Below are 20,910 nucleotides of genomic sequence, written 5' to 3' on the forward strand. Positions count from 1 at the left end.
TAGCACACCCAGGAGCAGCTGCCGCATTCAGGGCCTTCCGTTTCTCTCACAGTCCCTCTCTCAACCCAAGCGTCCAAAAAGGATCCGTGTAGGGGAGCATCAAAGCCAGAGAGAGATTCATAAGAAAATACCAAGGCTTTATTTTCTTTTATAAAGAGCCCTGCTTGTTGGAGAAATGGAAAGGAGTACATAATTCTCAGGAGTAAACATGATTTACCTGCTGCAGGCTTCAGACCTTAATGCCAAAAAGTGGCAGCCAGGAGGAAAGGTGTAATGCTTCTATTTGCACAGCCATTACATGCTAAGTAAACAAAATAAAATGGGCTTAATGCTAGGTGTTCCCACAGGGAAAAGCGAGAAAACTTTAAAAAACGATCAGCTGGGTAACAGGAAAACCAACCCCACTCGGTTGCACCCCATCCTCCACTCCTCTAAGGCTCTGTCTTAGGTGTGTGTGTGTGGGGGGGGGGTGTCCAGTCTGGAATCCCCAAAGCTGGCAACCAGCAGCTTTGGCTCCGGAGTCCGTGGAGTCAAGCAGGGGCAAAGTCCTGGACAGCGCGGCTGTGGTGAGGCACCGAGGTGCAGCAGTGTCGCATGTGGAAGTTGACAACGTACTCTGCATTAGTCCTCTGCACAGAAATAGCGAATGGCTCAAAAGGGTGAAATGTGAAGGCAACGAGGCGACGCACGGTGTGGTTGATGGGGCGGCCCAGCAAGCCTGCCTGGATCTCGAACTTCAGCAAGCCAGAGTCCCGGGCATAGAACCTACACAGAGAAAAGACATGGTGCTGTTATCACTGCCATCTTGAAAACCGGACAGCAGGGGAGGCAGATCCTCAGTAGTTCATCTGATAGCAGAACCATGAAGCCCCCTTATCTGATCAGCTCAGCTGAGAGGCAGAGTGACTGTAAAGTTAAATCCTGTCCTGAGTCAGTGATCACCTCTTCTCACCATGTCCCTCCCTGCTTCCAGAAGCTCCTGCCTGAAGACTGTTTAAGCTGGCATTAAAAATGAAATGCAAACAGCAAATCTAAGCTTCATGTGTAACTTTAAATCTTTGAATAGCCATATTTTAAAAAAGTAAAACAAAAAGGTGGAATTTATTTTGTAATATATTTAATGTAATCCAATATATCCAGAATATTACCATTACAACCCACAATCATGCAAAACAAACAAACAACAAACCAACCATGAGAGACCATACACTCTTCCTTTCACTACTTCTCTGAAATCTGAAATGTACTTGATTGACACCTGCACACATCTCTGCTTGGCCGCAGCTCACATTAGATGCTCCACAACTGTAAGTGGCTAGCGGCTCCCGTATAGAACAGCACCATTCTGGGCTAATCTTTAAGACTTTCAGTTTTAAGAACAAATTCTTGAACCAGGTATAGTGGCACATGTCTATAACCCCAGCACTCTGGAGGGCAGAGGTAGGAGGATCAGAAGTTCAAGGCCAGCCTTGGCTATATAGCAAGTTTGAGGCTTGCCTGGGCTACATGAGAGCACCTCAATAAATAATAAAAAATAAAATAAATTCTCTCTGAAGGCTGTCATTTTTCACACAGAGAAATAAAATCACATGCTAGGGATGCAGCTCAGCAGCAGGGCACTTGCCTACAAACAAAATGGTGAGTGATTTGGGTTAAGATTTTCCACCTAACACAGTTAGACAAAATATGTTTCTGAATAACTTGTGGTTTGGGGAACTAGAGATGATAAACAGGCTGGAGAATTCCAGAAAATGAAGAGTTCTGAACTAAATGGAGAATTCTGATTTTCTTTTTTTGGATACTCACACTTTTATTATAACTATTATTTTATTATTATTTTGCAGAGCTGAGGCTCAAATCCAGTGCCTTGCACATACTAGGGAAATGTGCCACCCCTGAGCTCAAGGATAGTCATACTTTTTGAGAAAATAATCCTACCATCAAGAATTCATATCCTCAGAATTTAATTTAAATGATTAACGATGGCACTATCAGAGTTGCTCTAATATAAAAATGCATAAAAAAGATGGGCAGAAGGCTGATAAATGATGATGACATGTCTACTTGATAGAACAGTGAGTCAGTGTGAGGACCGTGTAACACAATGGACAAACACCCCTAGAGTTAAAGCATTCGACACCCATGGTGCCTGTTGTGACTAAAGCAGCAAATGAATGAATACACACACACACACACACACACACTAAGACCAGAATGGGACAGACAGTGAAGGTGTCTGACAGCACAGCCTCTACACACACACACACACACACACACACACACACACACACACACACACACTGACAAAGACCAGAATGGGACAGACAGTGAAGGTGTCTGACAGCACAGCCTCTACACACACACACACACACACACACACACACACACACTGACAAAGACCAGAATGGGACAGACGGTGAAGGTCTCTGACAGGACAGCCTCTTCAGAAGCCTGTAATAGCCTTCCAGTTCTCATCTGAAGTAAAAACATGAAGGAGTTACAAGAGAAGCCTCCTCAGTCCGGCAATGGCATTGCAGGGGTGTTCCTTGGGCTCATCTTTTCAAATTGAAAAAGCAGGGAACTCAGCAAGGTCAGAAATGTATCTATTTGGCTATATCAAACGAGGCCCATTATGTGCTTTTATGCATAAAAAGCACATTAACCTACCCACGTAGTTCCCAACACATACAGAGTTGATAATTTAAAGTAAGTTGTTGGTGCTTCTAAATCTAACCACCCATTTGTAGGATAGCGCGGGCGGGGGGGGGGGGGTGGGGGGGGTGAGAAATGTAGTAAATACTACTCCCAGCATGCGATGAACAGAGCCCAGATGTGAGGAAGACTACAGGATGAACAAGTTGGTGATGAACAATGATGTCATTGCAAGAAAAAGAAAGAGAGAAGTAAACCTACAGACTATGATTTGAAGGGTAGCAGCCACATGCATATGAACATGAGGCAAACAAAGGAATTAACAAATGATTGTTTGTTCTGAGGCTGGGTCTCTTGTAGCCCAGGCTGGCCTCAAACCTGCTATGTTGCTGAAGATGATCTTGAACTCCTGATCTTCCTGCCTCCATCTCCCAAGTGCACCACGGGGTGTGCATCACCACCACTCCAGGTTTATGTGGTGCTGGGAATTGAACCTAGGGCTTTGTGCATGCCAAGTAAGCAGTCTACCTACTGAGCTACATTTCCAGCCCCATTAATAAATTGTTAATTTTGTTTAGATAAGATGATATCAAGGCTTTTAGTGTTTGTGAAACCTTGTTAACTTTTAGAAATCCACACTGAAATGTTTGTGGGTAAAATTCAAGAGAAACAGATTTACAGAAAAATAATCTAGAGCAGCAGGGAGGTGGGTCAAGGAAACACCTAGTCAGGAGCTGACAACCTCTGAAGCTAGGAGGTACAGAGGGCCATCACAGATATAAAATTTGCCATGATAAAATAAAAAATTTTTAATTGAGTTTTGGAACTTGACTGCAATTTCCCAAAGGAAATATTATGAACAGTGATTAACTATACAGAATATGTTACAAAGATCCATTTAATACATATACATAATGATGCTGATGACAAACGTACTTACTACAGTTAGGTGTGATAAGGCATTACCTATAAACAATGGGGAGTGGTGAGGAGTTCAAGGTCATCCTGGGCTGTACATGAAGTTCAAAGCCAGCCTAGAGAAGAAGGAAAGGAGGAAGAGAGGGAGCACAGGAGGGAGAAAAGAGGGAGAGAAGGAATGGACAAAACTATAAATTCTGCGTGCTACTGTCTCCGTGTGAAGAGACCTTCCAAGCTACAGCTTAGGGCTCCAAGCTCCTGGCCAGTCAAGCCTACTACAGACAGAGCCAGTTCCACCTCACAGCATCCATCCCAGCAGAGGCTCAGATGCAGAGCAACAGGTGTGGCTTTTAGGAGAGGAGGAGGCCTACAAGGGGCTAAGTTTAAGGTCCCAGCAGTAGGAGCTAGAAGACAGATAACTCAGGGGTTAAGAGTGCTTGTTGCTCTAGCCGAGGGCCTGGGTTCAATTCCCAGCATCCACATGGTCTCATACAGCCACCTGTAACTCCCAGGATGGTGGCTCACAACCAATCATAACTCCAGGTCAGGAGATCTGACACCCTCTTCTGACCTCTGTGGGCACCAGACACACATGTGGTGTACATACACATGTAGGCAAAACACTCATACACATAAAATAATCTTAAACAAAAGGATTCCAAAAGTAAAAATTATCTTTGCTTTTTCTACTTAGTAACATTTATAAAATAATTTCAGTAAAATATAGTGGATACAAAATCTGTTATGGAATGCCATTTGGTTATTAAAAATGGGAAATAAAGCTCCTTTCCTTGGATGCCTTTTTTGTTTGTTTTATTTTGTTTTCAAGACAGGGTTTCTCTGGGTAGCCCTGGCTGTCCTGGAACTTGTTCTGTAGAAAAGGCTGGCCTTGAACTCAGAGATCCACCCTGTTTCTGCCTCCCAAATGCTGGAATTCCAGGCTTTCGTCAATCACCACCCGGCTTCCTCGGATACTTTTAATAGGAGACAGCATTTACCTGAATGAAACGTTTTCATAGGAAGTCAAGAGCAGCAGTAGCTAACTTCTGAGAATAATACCCAAGTGATCCAAGCCCTCACCACTCAGTAGAAATGGCTTGCCCTTCCTTTCCTTTCAGCACAAGAGACTACCAGTCACTGACCCATGTCACAGAAGAGGAAAGAGAGGAAGCACGGTGCCCTTCACCTCAAGCAGTGTGGAATTGTGGTGGTGACGAAGTACCTGATCGGGTGATCTCCACAAGTCTTGGGTCGCTCCATGACTGACACCCACTTGTCATCGTAGCTGAAGAGAGACAAATCCAGGTAGGGGCTCCCACTGTAAGACTGGGCACTGATGGGGAGCTGGCCTAGCAGCCGGCGCACAGCCTCCGTGTGCCCTCCATACTTGGCATTTATAATCGTATCTTTGAACCTAGAACAAAGCACCGGTAAGGAAGGCTTTCTCAGCAGCTCCTCTGTTTAAAACTCACATGCCCATGTTTAAAATCCAGAAAGAGCTCAGCAGGTGAAAAGTGCCACACAAGCCTGAAGACCTGACCTGAGTCCAGTCACCAGACCCCACAGTGGAAAGAGACAACCAACTCCCCAAAACCGTCCTCTAACAGCCTATGTGTGCCATGGCACATTTACTCAAACTGTACACATACAGTAACGTGTGGTGATATTATGTCCCCCTATCTATTGTGCACCCTAATAAACTTATCTGGGGTCAGAGAACAGAACAGCCACAAGACATAGAGGCCAGAAAATGGTGGTACACACACCTTTAATCCTATCACTTGGGAGGCAGAGATCCACCTAGACCTCTGTGAGTTCAAAACCACACTAGAAACTGCCAGGCATGATGACACACACCTTTAATCTCAAGAAGTGATGGCAGGAGGCAGAAAGGTATATAAGATGTGAGGATCAGGAACTAGGCTTGTTAAACTTAGAGGCTTTTAGCAGCAATTTAGCTGAGATTCGTTCTGGATGAGGACTCAGAGGCTTCCAGTTTGAGGAAACAGGATAAGCTGAGGAATTGAGGTGAAGTTAGCTGTGGCTTGTTCTGTCTCTGATCTTTCAGTGTTCACCCCAATATCTGGCTCCCATATTTTTTGTTAATAAGACCCTTTAAGATTCATGTTACAGTAACATTTTTAAAAAATTTAAATCTTAACTTCCCCTGCAGCTTGTGAACCAGGGCCTTCATCAGCTGTACTCCTAGTCAATGTATCTCTGAAATCATCCTAAACCTCATTCACTAGACAAGAAAAAGTTCCTTAGCAACCCTTTTAGATATAACAAGAAGCCACCAAACCTAGTACATACGCTACTTACTGTAAGACATTTTACCACAACTCCCATGAGAGCACCATACCACGTGGGTATGTCTCACCCTTTCCTGAGCACCTCTCTATTAACCCTTGCTCTTCACCTTGTTCTTCAATCTGTTCAAAATGTCTTCTAATAACTTCCAATTCTGCCACACCCTGGCTCATCCTGAGATTCTTCTCTGTGCCATGCCATGGATCTGGTTTTACTCCAGTGAAGGTCCCCAAAGGATAGGGAACTGCTCAGGCTACTGAAGGTGGCACCATGGAGCCGTGTCTCTGTCCTGTCACCACTGACAGTAACATGATGGGGAGCTGTCTCATGGCTTTGTGAAGCCCCAGAGCCTCTAGGTTGGCCTCAGGATCTGTACATTGCAGCAGTCCCTGTTCTTCCACAACAAACACTATAGCTCTGTTCTCCCAGCTCCCACTGCCTGGAATGGGAAGAAGCTATCCCTCTGGCATCGGCAGCACTTAGCTCTTGGCTGGGTCACTCTGTCCACCTACCATCTCTTGATTCTAGGTGACTTTAAATTCTCCTAACCACCCCTCCAACAGCATGGCCTCCCAGCCCTTCCTTCTCAGTGGCAGCCCTACATTCCTACAGCCTCACTCTCCCATGCAACCACTGTAACCCCAGGTGACCATCCATCCCATGTTCCAGCCATCCTCCATCTCCCCAGCTCCAGCCTTCTACACATCCCAACTTCAACACTCCTTCAAAACCCACTGACTCCACCACCATTTCCTCCCATCTCATGCACCCATTACATCATCTCTCTTTTCTTAGGCATCCTACAATCCATAGTTAATCATGAAACAGCTCCACTGCATGCTCTAACCCTTGACTATGCTTTCAAGCAGGGCTCTAGTGAAGTTCAGCTCTTCTGACTCTATGCTCATGCCTGCTCAGTTTCCCGTGGCTGGAGAAAAGCAAACAGAAATGCTCACTTCAACCTTCTGGCCATGAACCCTGCACAGGCCTTCAATGTGGAGGGACACTCCTGTGCACTTCCACAGTCCAGCCATCTCCTACTGTCTCCAGAGCTACCTCATCTCCCCCTGGTTTGTTACTGATGAACACAGGGAAGCAGAAGAGGACCTTTGTCCTTGCACGGCATACCAATCTCTCTTTTGGGCTAGTAGATCTCATTCCCTCTCACATACTAGGCAGGTTCTTTCTCTACAGGATCCCATCAACACACAAACTTGTCCTTTCTACTTCACAGTTTAAAATAAGGAAAACCATCTAGTTAGTGACAGAAGTATGTAATCCCAGCTATCTGGGACACTGAGGCAGGAATGAAAGTTCAAGACCAGTCTGGGCAACTTGGTGAAACCCCTTAAAATAAACAATGTAGAGCCAGGCGGTCACACACATTTAATCCCAGCACTCGGGAGGCAGAGCCAGGCAGGTCTCTGTGAGTTCAAGGCCAGCCTGGTCTACAGAGTGAGTTCCAGGAAAGGCGCAAAGCTACACAGAGAAACCCTGTCTTGAAAAACCAAAAAAAAAAAGAAACAATGTAGAAACATGGCTGGGATATAGCTCGGTGACACAGCACTTGCCTGGCATACCAGAGGCCCCTAGGGTCAATCCTCAGTGGGCAGAGGCAGAGAGGGAGAAAGAGAGAAATCAACACCATTTGCCACTACTCTGGTCAAACACTGTACCATCTGAAGCTATGTCTCTGGTCCCATCTCCAACTACTGTCCCTTGCTCACTCCAATCCAGGCATCTGCCTTCCTTGGTGTCCTTCAAAAGCTTCAGAAATACCGCAGCCCTTGGCCTTGCTATTGCCTCTGCTGAATGTCATCTGTCTTCCTGATTAACCATGGGTAGCTCCTGGTCTCCTTCAACAACTCTGCTCACATACCATTGATGACCCTACCAAACAGCAGTGACATACACTCAGACCCACCAGACAATGCCCCAGCTCTGCCTTTTCCTGAAACACTTCCTTCCCGGGTCCTTCACTCTCTTCTCATGGCCTGCGGTCTGACCTGTGAACTGTGACCCTGCAGCTTCCCTTTAGCACCTTCAGAACTCGGACTCTGGTGCCTACAAACCCTCCCTTGGGGCTTATTGATGGCATCTGTTTTCCAAAGGCTTCCTCAGAAAGACACATAAAAAACGATTTTGAGTCTCACAGATCTGAAAATAACTTTGTTCTACTCTATTTGAATATAGGATTCTAAATGGCAAGCGTATATAATTCCAGCATTCAGGAACCCAAGGCAGACGAACTGTAAGTTCAGGGCCAGCCTGGAATGTTCTTGTCTCAAAGAAATAAAGAAAAGAAAAAGAAACCGGTCATTTTTGGTGGTAGCAGGGTGGGAGGAGGACTGAACCCAGAGCTTTGTGAGTAGCAGACTGTACCCTTTCAGTGAACGGCAGTCCCAAGCCCTTGAAGTCACTCCTTTCACAAGATTTTGGAGGCATAATCCTCACATCTGTAAGCCCTTAGCACTGTCACTGACAAGTCTGACACTGTTCTGACAACATTTCTGCATGGGAAATGTATGTTCTTGCTGAAAGTTTTTATGATTTACGCTGTCTCCAGTGTTTCAAAACTTCATAGCATGCCTCCATGTGGGCCTTTTCTCATTGACTACACTAAGTACTTGATTGAGCAGAATGCTGGCAAAGTGGGTGATTTTTCTTGTGGGTAGGCATGATTTGTAGCATTTGCCAATTTCTGTGGTGTAAAGCTTCCTGCTGGGGCCAGTCTCAAGGTACCAACGTGACATCATCAAACACTGTTGGAGATGAGTCACAGCACTTCACTATCTAGCTTCCAGCAACCTGGTAAAGACAACCGAAAAAGGATGGATAATGCCAAAGTAAGGAAGTGATTACAATTTAGTAATGGCTATGTTTAACAATCAGCTTGCAAAAATTCCTCAAAGTTTAATAGTTGGCTCCAATAGCCATGGATGGTCCTGCCAATCTAGACAGTTCTATCTGTCAGAGTTAGAAAGTGCTCTTTGGTCCTGGATTTCTCTTTTTTAGGAACAGAAAGGTATAGAACTCTAGGGCAAATGCTCTCAACTTTAACTCTTTAGTTCTTTCCTTCCCATTTCCCTACCCTGGCCCCTTCTTTTTCTCTTGGAGAGTTTTTCAGCTAAATCTAACAAAGTTTAGGTCTCCTCGAGCATCAGTGTTCTAGAATACCCTTGTACTTACACCTTCAGTTGTTTCAATGACTGCAATTCTGACGCTCCCTCTCCTAGTCTATTTTGGTATCTTAGGATAATGGCACTTCTTAAATGATTCAAGACTTAAGAGTCCATTTTATCTGTTTGCATGCTTTATGCTAACCCATAAGCTACTCATGGTTTTTTTGTTTGTTTGTTTTTACATAAAGACTACTAGAGAACATTTACCACACAATTTTCCATTAAGAGCCATGTATTTACAAGAAATAAAAAAGATTATATCAGTTTACATGTACATTATATATTCATTAAAGCAAACTATGATAAGGCACTTAACAAAATCTACTCAAGATATATTTTGTGGGCAAGATGTACGAGGGCATCTATAACTTTTCAGTCTGGTGGCATGAGACAAAATTTTTAGGCTCACTGATTAAGTCTGCAACTTTTCTCCTCAACTGTTACTGCCTCTTCGCAAGGTGCCTGCGATGCTCCTTAATTCCAGAGGAATTCTGACATACTTGCCAGAAGAGTGTCTTCTGACTCCTCGATGACTCCATCCATTCAACAGGCATCTCTGTGCTCCTCTCAGCTGACAGACACTAGCCTTCATGTGGACATGGCAGTGAAGAGAAATCAAAATTCTCGACCACATGGAGCTTGCCTCTTTGCTGTTTTGACTGAGTATACCCATTGTACTAGTTTGGAAGAATTGCCACACTGAGGAACTGCCTGTGGTGAACTGTTTTAATTATTGATGAATGAAGGAGGGCCCAGCCTACTGTAGAAGGGTGGTCCCAGACTAAATCAAAAAGCTAGCTAGGAAAGAGCCAGGAACGAGAGTGTAAGTAGCATTCCTCCGTGGTTCTGCATCAGTTCCTGCCTCTAGGTTCCTGCCTTGAATCTCTGCCCTGATTTTCCTCAGTGATGGAGTGTGACCTACAAGTGTAAGCTGAAATACACCCATTCCTCCCCAGGGTGCTTTTGGTCATGGTGTTTATCAAAGCAACAGAAAGAAACAGCAACACCTACCTTCTATAACTTGTCAATGATATGATTAAGTTAAAAGTTAATTTTGAAAGAAGCTTCCCAGGTTCAGTTCCCAGCACTGCCACCGAAAAGGGAGTGGAGTGTATTCCACACCTGCAACCCCAGCACTAGGAGAGCTGAGGAAGTAAATCACCATGTACAAGACTAGCCTAGGCTACACAGTGAGACTGAAAAGAAACAACCATGCTTCTAAGGCAGAAGGCAAGTGAATTGGAGAGAAGGCACAGGCAAGGAGGACTCAGACTCTGTCTACCTCACAAGCCTCCCTGGACACACAGAGCCATGGCACTAAGCTACCTTTTTGCTCATCTTTCCCAGAAGCAGTAATGCTGGCTCTGATTCATCTGCTCAATGTGATCTGGCCTGTTTGGGAACCAAAACCAGGTATTTTCCATACCTCCGTAAGGTTAGGTCAATTTAGGTATGAAAGCTGAGGCCTTGCCTGACTATACCAGATTTAGCATGGGCTCTCAGCCCCAAAGAACCAATCCTTTCATGCTACTATACTAAGATATAGCATCTTAGGTAACATGGACTTTCTACTTCCAAAACCATATCAACCGCTCTGGTTTGTCTTCTCTTCTCTTCTTATGGTCCACCCCCTATCCCTTCACTTTACTTTTAGTGGGGTATACTATGGAACAGAGATAAATAGATGTGTTCAGCATGCCATATTTAACCAGACATTCTAAAATAATCTCCATCACTCATTCCATAAATATGCAAGGGCTTGGCAGTGTACCACTAAGAACATAGCAATAAACAGATATAGTTACTATCTTCCTGCAGCTCACATATGGTCTAAGAAGGACCCAGAAGATGCATAAATTATTACATAGGTCCACAGAGATAGGAAAACTTGAGGATGACACAAGAGTTGGTTCCAAAGGGCAGACCTACCAAGGCCAGGTGGACAAACAGAATACACAATTCCTGAAACAAACTACTAGCCTAACACCAACCATTTCAAGTTAAGGCTGGGAGGCCCAGCAGAATAGCTTACCGGCGTTGGATCTGCCGTGCGAAATTGTTGCTAGAAGCTGAACAAGGGAACTGGACGTCACTGTGCAGGGTGGCATTTCGGAAGAGGTCACAGAAGTTCTCAAAGAGCTCCAGAAGCTCATCTGACGTGTTCTCAAACACCGCGATCACCTCCGTTGTCACCATGTTGTACACCACAAAGAAGGACGCCTGCAGAGGGAGAGGCCGCCATGGGACAGCCATGCCTAGGGTCTTCCCACTTGACTTAGAGTCCACACCCCACGACAGTCCACTCAGGGCCCCAGCCTGGGCACGGGGGAGGGAGCATGGCTCCAGAGGGCCTGCAGCTGGAGGAGGTGGCACTGCCTCTATCAGCTGAGAGCCTTGATGCCACCAGATCTCCCGGTGCCACTGCGCGGCGAGGATTACTGAGCTAGCCAGCGTGTAGATAGAAAAAGGCTTTCAATCTTTCATTTCCCACTGTGCAAATTCAGTATTTTTCCTTCCAAGTGTTTATTCCCTACTTGTTCCCCAATTTACCCTAAGATTTAAAAAAAAAAAATTTTTTTTTAAATGCCAGATTTAATTTTCTTTCCTGCTGAGAAAGTGATTTGCAGCCCAGGGCTGCCTGTTGGTAAATTATTTCCTCTTCTATGTGTACAGTTGAAAGTTCAATTTAGGGGCATTTATTTTTCCCTCTTAATATTTCTAGCACACAGAGAGACACCTTAAGTACATTGTGTGCTAAAACTGCCCAGGCAAGTTGTAGCCATGCAGGATACTGCAGATGAACAAATGAAAAATCAGACAGGCCTTTTTCATTTCTTTCTCCATAAATGTTCTTTCATCCAAGAGCTTTTGTAAGATACATTTGAGATTTCTGGCAATTAAGATTAAAGGGGGCACCTGAAAAGCATTCAAATACCATAGGTGGCAGGCAGGCAGGCTTTTCTGAATGGGGCCCTGGGTGACCGGGTCTCTTCCCTGACACCTCCAGCGCTCTGCCTTGCCTATCAGAAAACTCCAGGTCCCTTGAGTTTTTGTCACAGTGAATGCAGCAGTGTGAAGTAACTCTGCAAGCTTCCAGCGGGCTTCAAAGTCGTCTTCAGGACACCAGGATTAGTGTTTCACCTCCTCTGATTGAGTCTAAATCTCTACTACCCATCTCTGGAGCCATTTGGCCCACCTGTCTCACTAGTAATTAGTCCTTCCCAGAGCTCCTCTTACATGACTTTGCAGTCACCTGGAAATTAAATTTGGCTGCAAATTAAAGAGGCTGGAGGGCAACCAGAGAATAATACCCATAATATTACCAAGGCTTTGTCTATGGATGCAGTTTTTACTCATTAACCTTATTGGAACTTATCAAATTAAACTGGAGGAGGGAAGAGGACAATTCGGGCACAGAGGCTAGGTTTCCGGTTTCAAACTCCATGAGCAGAGGGCACAGCCCCAGTAGCAAGTCTAGCTGTAACTGACTGCAACTACCAGAAAAAAATAGGTCACCTCTTAGCAAAGGAAGAAAAAAGGATAATCTCAGTGCAGTGATAACAGACAACTTATTCCTTCCAAAATAGAAAGGTAATTATAGCTGAAACCTAAATAGGACTGACTCATGTCCCATCTATAGACTAGGACACCGCTTTGATCATATCAGGGTTTTAGCAGGATCTTTCATAATTATGTGAATATAAAATTACACAAACACTTGCCAGCTTTCCCTCTACAGCAGACTGGGAAATTAAGGACAGGAGGGGAAAGAAGTCAAGGACTCCACCACCCATCTTCCATGACGCATACGGTGAACCTGATGCTCACCTGTGGCAGCTCAGCGATACTGCTCATCATTAACAAGGAAGAAAAAGAAGTTTAAAGATAAAATCTAACCCAATCATCTCCCCTTTAAGAATGCTCAATCTATGATGGGGGTGGGGAGTTGGAGAGTGGAAAGATACTTTACCACAGGTTGAGTGAGGGCTTAGCAATGGAGTCCTGTATAGTATTTCTCATTTTCATTTGTTTCTCATGTGTATTTGGTGCACTCGTGTATGTGTGACAAACCTGGGTACACAAAGAACTAAGGTTGATGCTGGGAGCCTTCTTCAATCACTGTCCACCCTATTCATTAAGGTAGTGTCTGTTGGTTGCTCTTGAGACTGTCTCCACCTTCTCAGCACTGGAATTACAAGCAGGCCACCACACGCCCCTGGCATTTACATTGGTTCCAGGAATCCAAACTCGCTGCTGTTTATAACCAGATGCTTTATCCACTGAGCCATCCTCCAACAATGTATAGTATCTCTTAAAGGTGGAACTGGCTGACATCCTAGTTTACTATTGGCCTCACTGTTTTCTATTTCCAAACCAGAGAATTTCAAACGGGAGAACTGGCTTGGGGTGAGGGAGCCAAAGGTACAGAAAGGCAGGCTCTTACTCAGTTAATACTGAAGTGGAGAGCTTTCCAAAGACCAATGTCCAGGGTTCCCCGGACTTCCAGAGGGCACTTTAACCCATCTTGGTACCATCTCTGCTACTCCCTCTCATCACCTCTTATCCTCCTTTGGTTTTCTGAATCAAGGTCTCATAGCCCACATTGGTCTGGAACTCACTGCCCTTGAACCCAAGATCTCTTTACCTCCACCTTCCCAATGTGGAGGATTGTTGGCATTATTGGAGTGTTCCATCACACCGGGCTGCAATGTCAGAGTTTTCAATTTTTTTTTTTCAGTACTAGGGACCCAGAGCCCCATATCCTAGACAAGCTAGCTCTCTACCACTGAGCCCCAAAGGATTTCCATGTTTGCATGGAGTGCTCATTCTCACTGCCAGAACCTGTTTGGCTCAATAAGCAGCCTTACAAAAGTCTAGGAAGGATTCTACCTACGTGGCCCAAACCCTGCCGTTACAGCATCTGCGCTCCTGTCTGATGGGAACTGAAAGGCCCTGTGGAACAAGTGGGGTCACGGCCACAGAGTTGGCTGTCTACACAGCAGTGCTTTAACATCTACCCTCCATTTGTCAATGTGTATGTGAGGCCATACAGAAAGGAAAGCGACTTTGACTCTGAACCCAAGCACATAATACTACATTGAGGTGTATATTCCTGGGGGTGGAGACAAACAGGGCACAGGCACGAGAGGTCACCCCATACCTGAGATGGGTCTGTGACCCGCAGCGTCACCACATCCTCACTGGTGTACTTGATGAAGAGATGGTTTTCATCCAGAAGCTGCATCTTCCACATGCGCAGCTGCCGCAGCTGGTCAAAGTATTGGAAGAAACGCCTCTTGGCCATGGCACTACCGTCCTGCTCCGCCCTGCGCCACAGATAAACCAGCAAGCGGTGCTTGAGGGAGTTGATGAAAGGGTCCCTAAAGGGGTTGGCCATGCCTGTCTGACTGTCCCGCTGCACCTCGGGGAAAACAGCCGACACCGTGAGCAGGTCATCCTCATAGCAGAAGCGGCCAATAGTCCGCACATCGATAAATGTACCTTCCGGAGTCACCTGGAAGACATGAATGGTCTGCTGCTGCACAGACAATATAGCCAGGATGTTTTTGTACAAGTACAGCCCTTGGTTGTGTGACAGGACCACTTTGTCACACTTGAATGTGCGTGTGTCACACAAACGGCCAGTGTGAAGGTCAATGATGTGGAGGGAATAGTCCTCTAGAGGAGATCGTGGATTGGGGGTCACTGACTCACTGTTCCGATACACCTCATAGAAAGGAGGGTGAGGTTCATCAGGGAGATAGGCAGCGGAACCCACGATGACACACCGGCAGTCATCAGTGAAGAGGCTACACTCCCTGTTCAAGTGCTCGCCATTGGCCGCTACGTTGGTAATGTGCAACAGGACAAAGAAGCGCTCAAAAAGCCGGCCTCGGATGCTAACTGACCGCTGGTCATTGCCATTGGATAAGATCTCCCCTTCATATCCTTGCAAGAGGTCCTCTGCTGCCTGACAGCCCTGGTACTCATAGATTTCAAGCGATGTCTGGTCAGAAGAAAAAGCAATGAAGTAGCGTCCATCGGGTGAGAATTTACGCAAGAAACAAGGCGGCTTTTCCACGTTGACGACTGTGAAGTTAGGGAAGACATTCTGGTGGAACACTCGGACCTGATGCCAGTGGGTTCCTGCCTTGCCTGAACTGATACGCCGGCGTTCTAAGCGGTGAATGACATTCTGATTTTGGATTCTTCGAGGTTTAATGGTGGAAACATGATGATCCATTATAACATCTCTGAATAGGAAAAAAGAAAAAGAAAACAGAAATGAAGAAAACAGAACAAAACTTACTAATATATAAGTACATGCAAATTAAACAGATTACTTTTACTCTGAATGAACCCAGGATCTCCCAGGACAACAGTGACCAGCATTTCTCCTTCCAAGATTAGAGTTACACAGTAGTCCTGACATATCTAAATCTAAAGGTCTAAAAGAAGGATACAATACACAAAGAATACCTTCCAAGTACAAGCTAACAGGAATTTTCAAAGAGTAAGCCGACAAGTACATCAAATGTGAATAGCACAAAAATCACACTCCCAGGATATGGTGGCACACAAGGAAAAAACACCACCACCACCACCACCACCAAAAGCTTCCTAGTGAGATCTGAGCTTGCTTTACAGAGCAGGGCTCCATTACACGCTGGGATGGCTGTGCTGGGGAGAGGTCTTCTGCTCTACCCCTTGGCATTCCTTTAAAAGCCCTTTAGGGCCAGGCGGTGGTGGCGCACGCCTTTAATCCCAGCACTTGAGGCAGAGATAGGTGGATCTCTGTGAGTTTGAGGCCAGCCTGGTCTACAAAGGGAGTTCCAGGAAAGGTGAAAGGCTACATAGAGAAACCCTTTCTGGGGCAGAGGGGGGTGCGGAAGTCCTTTAGTAGAGACAGAAGGGGCTGATGGGTTTTGACCTGGGCCCTCCTGAGGCTATCTTGTGTTTCTGTCTGTCTCTCTCCTCTATCTACATATTCCTTATTTCTCCCTGCTCAAGAGTACTCAGTGGGGTGGGGCAGGGGTGAGTGGGGACAGCCCTACACACACACCACCACTCATGAGGCCAAGGAAGGAATATCACTTCAAGTTCAAAGGCCAGACCAGAAAATTGATTGAAATCTTGTCTTTGTCTGTTTATTTTTGAAATAGAATCTCACATATCCCAGGCAGGCCTTAAACCTGCTATGCAGCCATGGATGGCCTTCAACTTCTGCTCCTTCTGCCCCAACCCAAGCCTGTGGTTACAGGCTTGTGTACCCAAACCAGGTTTACAGGGTGCTGAGTGCACATGCTAGGCTAGCACTCTATCAACTTTGCTACTTTCCCCAGCCCCAAGACCCTGTCTTAAAAAAAAAAAAAAAAAAAAAAAGTAACATTGAATGTACATATATACACTTACTGGGGTGTTATGTTAAAGTGATCTATAGATTAAAGCAATCTCTCAAAATCCCAATGACATTTTTGTGAAAACATAAAATTTCATGCTAAGAGAATACCAAACAGCTAAGATGATATGGAAAAATAACACAATTAGAGTGCTGATATTTCCTGATTTCAGAACCTATTACAAAGCCACAATAATAAAAATAATAAAAGCATAACTCTTGAGTAACCAGGTCAATGGAAAAGAATAGAGTCTCAGAATAAATCATGATTAATCTTATCAACATGAATGAATTAGAAACCTCTGGGTTCTCACCAGGCAGTGGTGGCCACGAGAATCCATGAGATAGATGGCAGGTGGCGCACACCTTTAATCCCAGCATTTGGGAGGCAGAGCCAGGCGGATCTCTGAGTTCAAGGCCAGCCTGGTCTACAGATTCAGGACAGGCACCAAAACTATACAGAGAAGCCCTGTCTCACAAAACAACAAAAAGAAACCTCTGGGTTCTCAACCTGTGAGTCATCACCCCTTTGGTGGCTGAACAACTTTTTCACAGGAGTCGCCTAAGACCACCAGAAAACACAGATATTTACATTACGATTCATAACAGTAGCAAAGGTACAGGTACTGCAATTAGGAAGTAGTAACGAAAATAATTTTATGGTTGTGGGTCACCACAACATGAGGAACTGTTTTAAAGGGTCGCAGTACTAAGGAGGCTGAGAACAGGCTCCAGATCAGTGAAGCACACGTCTGGGTGTCTATAAGAGAGTTCCAGAGACTAGCAGATTATGAGGGCTCTGACCTAATCATGGATTCTTGTTGTTATTGTTACTTTCCGAGACAGGGTTTCTTAGTGTAGTTTGGTGCCTGTCCTAGATCTTGCTCTGTAGATCAGGCTGGCCTTGAACTCATAGAGATCCGCCTGGCTCTGCCTCCCAAGCACTGGGATTAAAGGCGTGCGCCACCCGCCACCTATCTCATGGATTCTTCATGGCAGTATTACTGGGAGGTGACAATGGGTAGACAGAAGGCCTGAGTAGAAGTAGGTGGAGAGGGACATGGACAGTTGGCTTTGGAGGCTAAATCTTATTCTGGGGCCTGGAGAGATGGATCAGAGGTTAAGAGCACTGACTGCTCTTCCAGAGGTCCTGAGTTCAATTCCCAGCAACCACATGGTGGCTCACAACCACTTGTAATGAGATCTGGTGCCCTCTTCTGGCCTACAGTCATACATACTGTATATATAATAATAATAAATAAATAAATCTTTAAAAAAAATCTTATTGTGGCCCTTTCCTGTACCCCCTTTTCTCTACTTTGTCTGCCAGACCCCCATAATGAGGGACTGAGCCCTCTGAAACCAGGACACAGCAAAGCTCCCTTCTTCAAGCTGCTTTCTCAGACGGCAAGCCAAAGCCTAAGCTCACACACAGGGACAAACACCATTTGGGGTTCAGTAAGGCCACGGCCACACAACAGGAAAGGGGAATTCCCCCAATGGATGGCTTCTGGACAAATGGATATCACAAACAAAAGAATTTTGAAAATAAAACTCTACCCTTATCTTGCACCATTTACAAAAATTAACTCAGAATGCATTAAAAACTAAGTGGAAAGACCTATAGCTATAAAACTTCCAAAGGAAACCACAGGGAGAAACTGAATGAAAATGGAGCGAACTATGTCTTTTCATGATGTGAAACCAAAAGCATAGGTAACAGAACCAAAAATGGCTAAATGTGAATACATAAAAACAACTGGCCAGGTGATGGTGGCACACGCCTATAATCCCAGCACTCGGGGATTTCTGTGAGTTTGAGGCCAGCCTGGTCTACAGAGCTAGTCCAGGACAGGCTCCAAAGCTACAGAGAAACCCTGTGTGTGTGTGGGGGGGGGGGGGGGGGAATCTGTACGCTAAAAGTTACAAATAGAAAGTGAAAGGGTACTGGGTGCTGGTGGTGCATACCTTTAATCCCAGCACTGGGGCAGCAGAAGCAAGGAGATCTCTGAGTGAGTTTCAGGAAAGTCAGGGCTACACAGAGAAACCCTCTCAAAAATACAAAAATAAAACAAGCAAACAAAAGTAAAGGGCAACCTACAGAATAAATAGAAATATTTGCTGGCCAAATATCTGATAAGGAGTTAATACTTAGCATATTAAAGAACTCCTAGAACTCAACAAATAGCCACAAACCCCAAGTCTTTAAGGAAAAAAAAAAAAAAAACTAAATAAAACCAGATGAAATACTTGAAAGTCATTTCCCCAAAGACATACAATTGGCCAACAAAGAAAGTATGTGCACCCATAACCATCAGAGAGGAGTCAAAAGTGGGGTGAGGGGGTTCTGGCAAAGGCTTTCCTAACAAGTAGCCCAGATCCCCAGTGCCATAAAATAAACAAAAACCTTACAACATATAGGAAGGGCATTGCTTTGCAACCCTTTTGTTTCAAGCTTACCCATGAAGGAGCTACATCCACTGGACAAGAATCTAAAAGGCATGCTGAGCTAGACCTGAGGGAGTCAGGGCTCTCAATTACTGCTCTGGTTGGCTTAGGAAAGAACCTTTTCCTGGAACACAACCACACTCAACTCATTTACACATTGCCTATGGCCACTTTAGCCCTAGGAAAGACGACCTGAGTGTCTGTAACTGGTCAGAGACTTAAATATACTATCTGGCCTTTTGTAGAAACTAAATTCTTCACCTTTGAGAAGAACTGTGGTTATCAGCTTCATCATCTTGTCTTCCAAGGCCTTCTTTCACCTCAGGAGACAGATAGCCCAACACACTAGCCACGCCTCTCCTTCCCTGCAACTCTCACTATCTTACTTATGCGTACAACTAGGGTGATCTCTCCATGTCAGCTACACACCTCTTCTGAATGCCCACCACACTGCTTGACACATAGCAAGCTCCCCACTTGAAACACTGAGCTACCTACCTCAAGCCATATTCTTGGCCAACGCGGGAAAACACAGGGGTACCTTTCGTTTCCGAAATGCATTCTCCCTGGTCCTTGCCAGTAACTTCTCCTGTTGCAACTTCAAGTGTCAATTTTGGGGAAGTCTTTTTTGACCTTCCTACTTAAATTAGGACTCATCTTTTTCTTGTTTTTTTTTTCTATAGAATCTGTCACAACTTTTATTTACATGTTCGCCTGCATGGTTGTGTTTAATGTTTGATTCTCCTCGCTGAACTGTACTCTTTCTACTGGAAGTAACCAGGTCTATTTCGGTCACCACGGTATACTCTTTATCTCCAGCTCTAGGGCTAGCACATGGAAGACGCTTTGGTACGTTCTGAAACGAAAGAAAGCCTGGCTAAATCGGGTCACTAAAGGTGTGAGAGCAAGGTGTTGTTGTTGTTGTTGTTGTTCCTCGTTAGAGCAAGTGCACATGTCCCCTCACTTGGCTTCCAAAACAAGAAAAGGATGCCAAGAGGCAGACACACATGCCCAAAGGGGCGCCCCCGGAAAGAAAAGCCCAGGGCGGAGCCTCCCCGGGCAAAGCCTGGCGCCGGGGCTCGTGGGACCCGGCAATCATGCGGGGAGGAGCCCGGCGCGGAGCTCCCACGGGCCGAAAAGGACAAGTCCTCACCTGTCGGGTCCTGGCTCATGGGGCCGGGGCAAGGGTCGCCCTAGCCTGCTCGGTGCACACCTCCCCCGGCCCCGCCCACGCCATGCCTCCGGACCCCGGCGTTGGCAACCACCGACCCCCTGCTTCCGCCCGCTACCGGAAGTACTGCGCAGCGAGAAGGAAAGTACGGAAGAGCGAAACGCTACCCAGCTCAGGAACGGCACAGCGCACCCTGGCGCCGGGAGGAGGGATCGACGACGTAGAGGCGGGATGAAAAACCCTGAGCCATAGAGATCCAAGACACATTCATCATACCATGAATAGGAATTAAGTTTTCACCTGCTTCTCCTGTAATGGTGGAAGACAGGATTCTATATGCACCATGTCATTCTCCGTGGGCACGGAGCATACAATAAAATCTTCTGTACTAAATGAATCCCATAACATTTACTGGCCTTTCACTGACACATGCTTTAACAAGATAGTTCCTCCCTATGAGCCTGTGGATTCTCCTAGGCTGTCTAACCCCAAAATATCCCATATCAGCCTCTTTTGGATCATTCAAATCTTTATATATATATATATACATATAAATGACACTCTGTGTGTGTGTGTGTGTGTGTGTGTGTGTGTGTGTGTTTATTTTTTGACATTTTGGCAGGAAACCAAACTTCAAATGTCATCTCTTAAGGCTCCCCTGTCACCACCATCTCTGTTTCTTCACTCATCACTGCCTATTATCTGTTTTTGTTGTGGGCATTGCTTTGTTTTGTTTCTCTGCCCTCTGGTAGAATACAAACTGGAAATGGTGATTTTTGTCTTATTTTCTGTTCCAGCCCCACCTATAACAAGACTTCTTACAGAAGCTC

General features: G+C 45.4%; 1 protein-coding gene across 3 annotated transcripts; it reads right to left on the reverse strand.

Moving 5' to 3' along the window:
* Window positions 1-120: 120 nt before the first annotated feature.
* Det1 (DET1 partner of COP1 E3 ubiquitin ligase) lies at window positions 121-20,189 on the reverse strand. 3 transcript variants are annotated; one of them, XM_036179631.1, is made up of 5 exons: window positions 20,063-20,189; window positions 14,224-15,316; window positions 11,095-11,282; window positions 4,793-4,984; window positions 121-765 (listed from the first exon to the last, which is right to left on the reverse strand). In XM_036179631.1, the coding sequence occupies exons 2-5, from the start codon at window positions 15,304-15,306 to the stop codon at window positions 531-533; spliced, it is 1,698 nt and encodes a 565-aa protein (XP_036035524.1). In that variant the 5' UTR covers window positions 15,307-15,316; window positions 20,063-20,189; the 3' UTR covers window positions 121-530. The 3 variants fall into 3 exon arrangements, with proteins under 3 accessions (XP_036035524.1, XP_036035531.1, XP_036035517.1); XM_036179638.1 differs by lacking the exon at window positions 20,063-20,189 and adding an exon at window positions 19,408-19,514 and having other exon boundaries at window positions 164-765; XM_036179624.1 differs by lacking the exon at window positions 20,063-20,189 and adding an exon at window positions 19,171-19,195 and having other exon boundaries at window positions 164-765.
* Window positions 20,190-20,910: the final 721 nt, after the last annotated feature.

Source organism: Onychomys torridus, chromosome 1, assembly GCF_903995425.1.
Source record: "Onychomys torridus chromosome 1, mOncTor1.1, whole genome shotgun sequence".
Classification (NCBI taxonomy): Eukaryota; Metazoa; Chordata; class Mammalia; order Rodentia; family Cricetidae; genus Onychomys; species Onychomys torridus.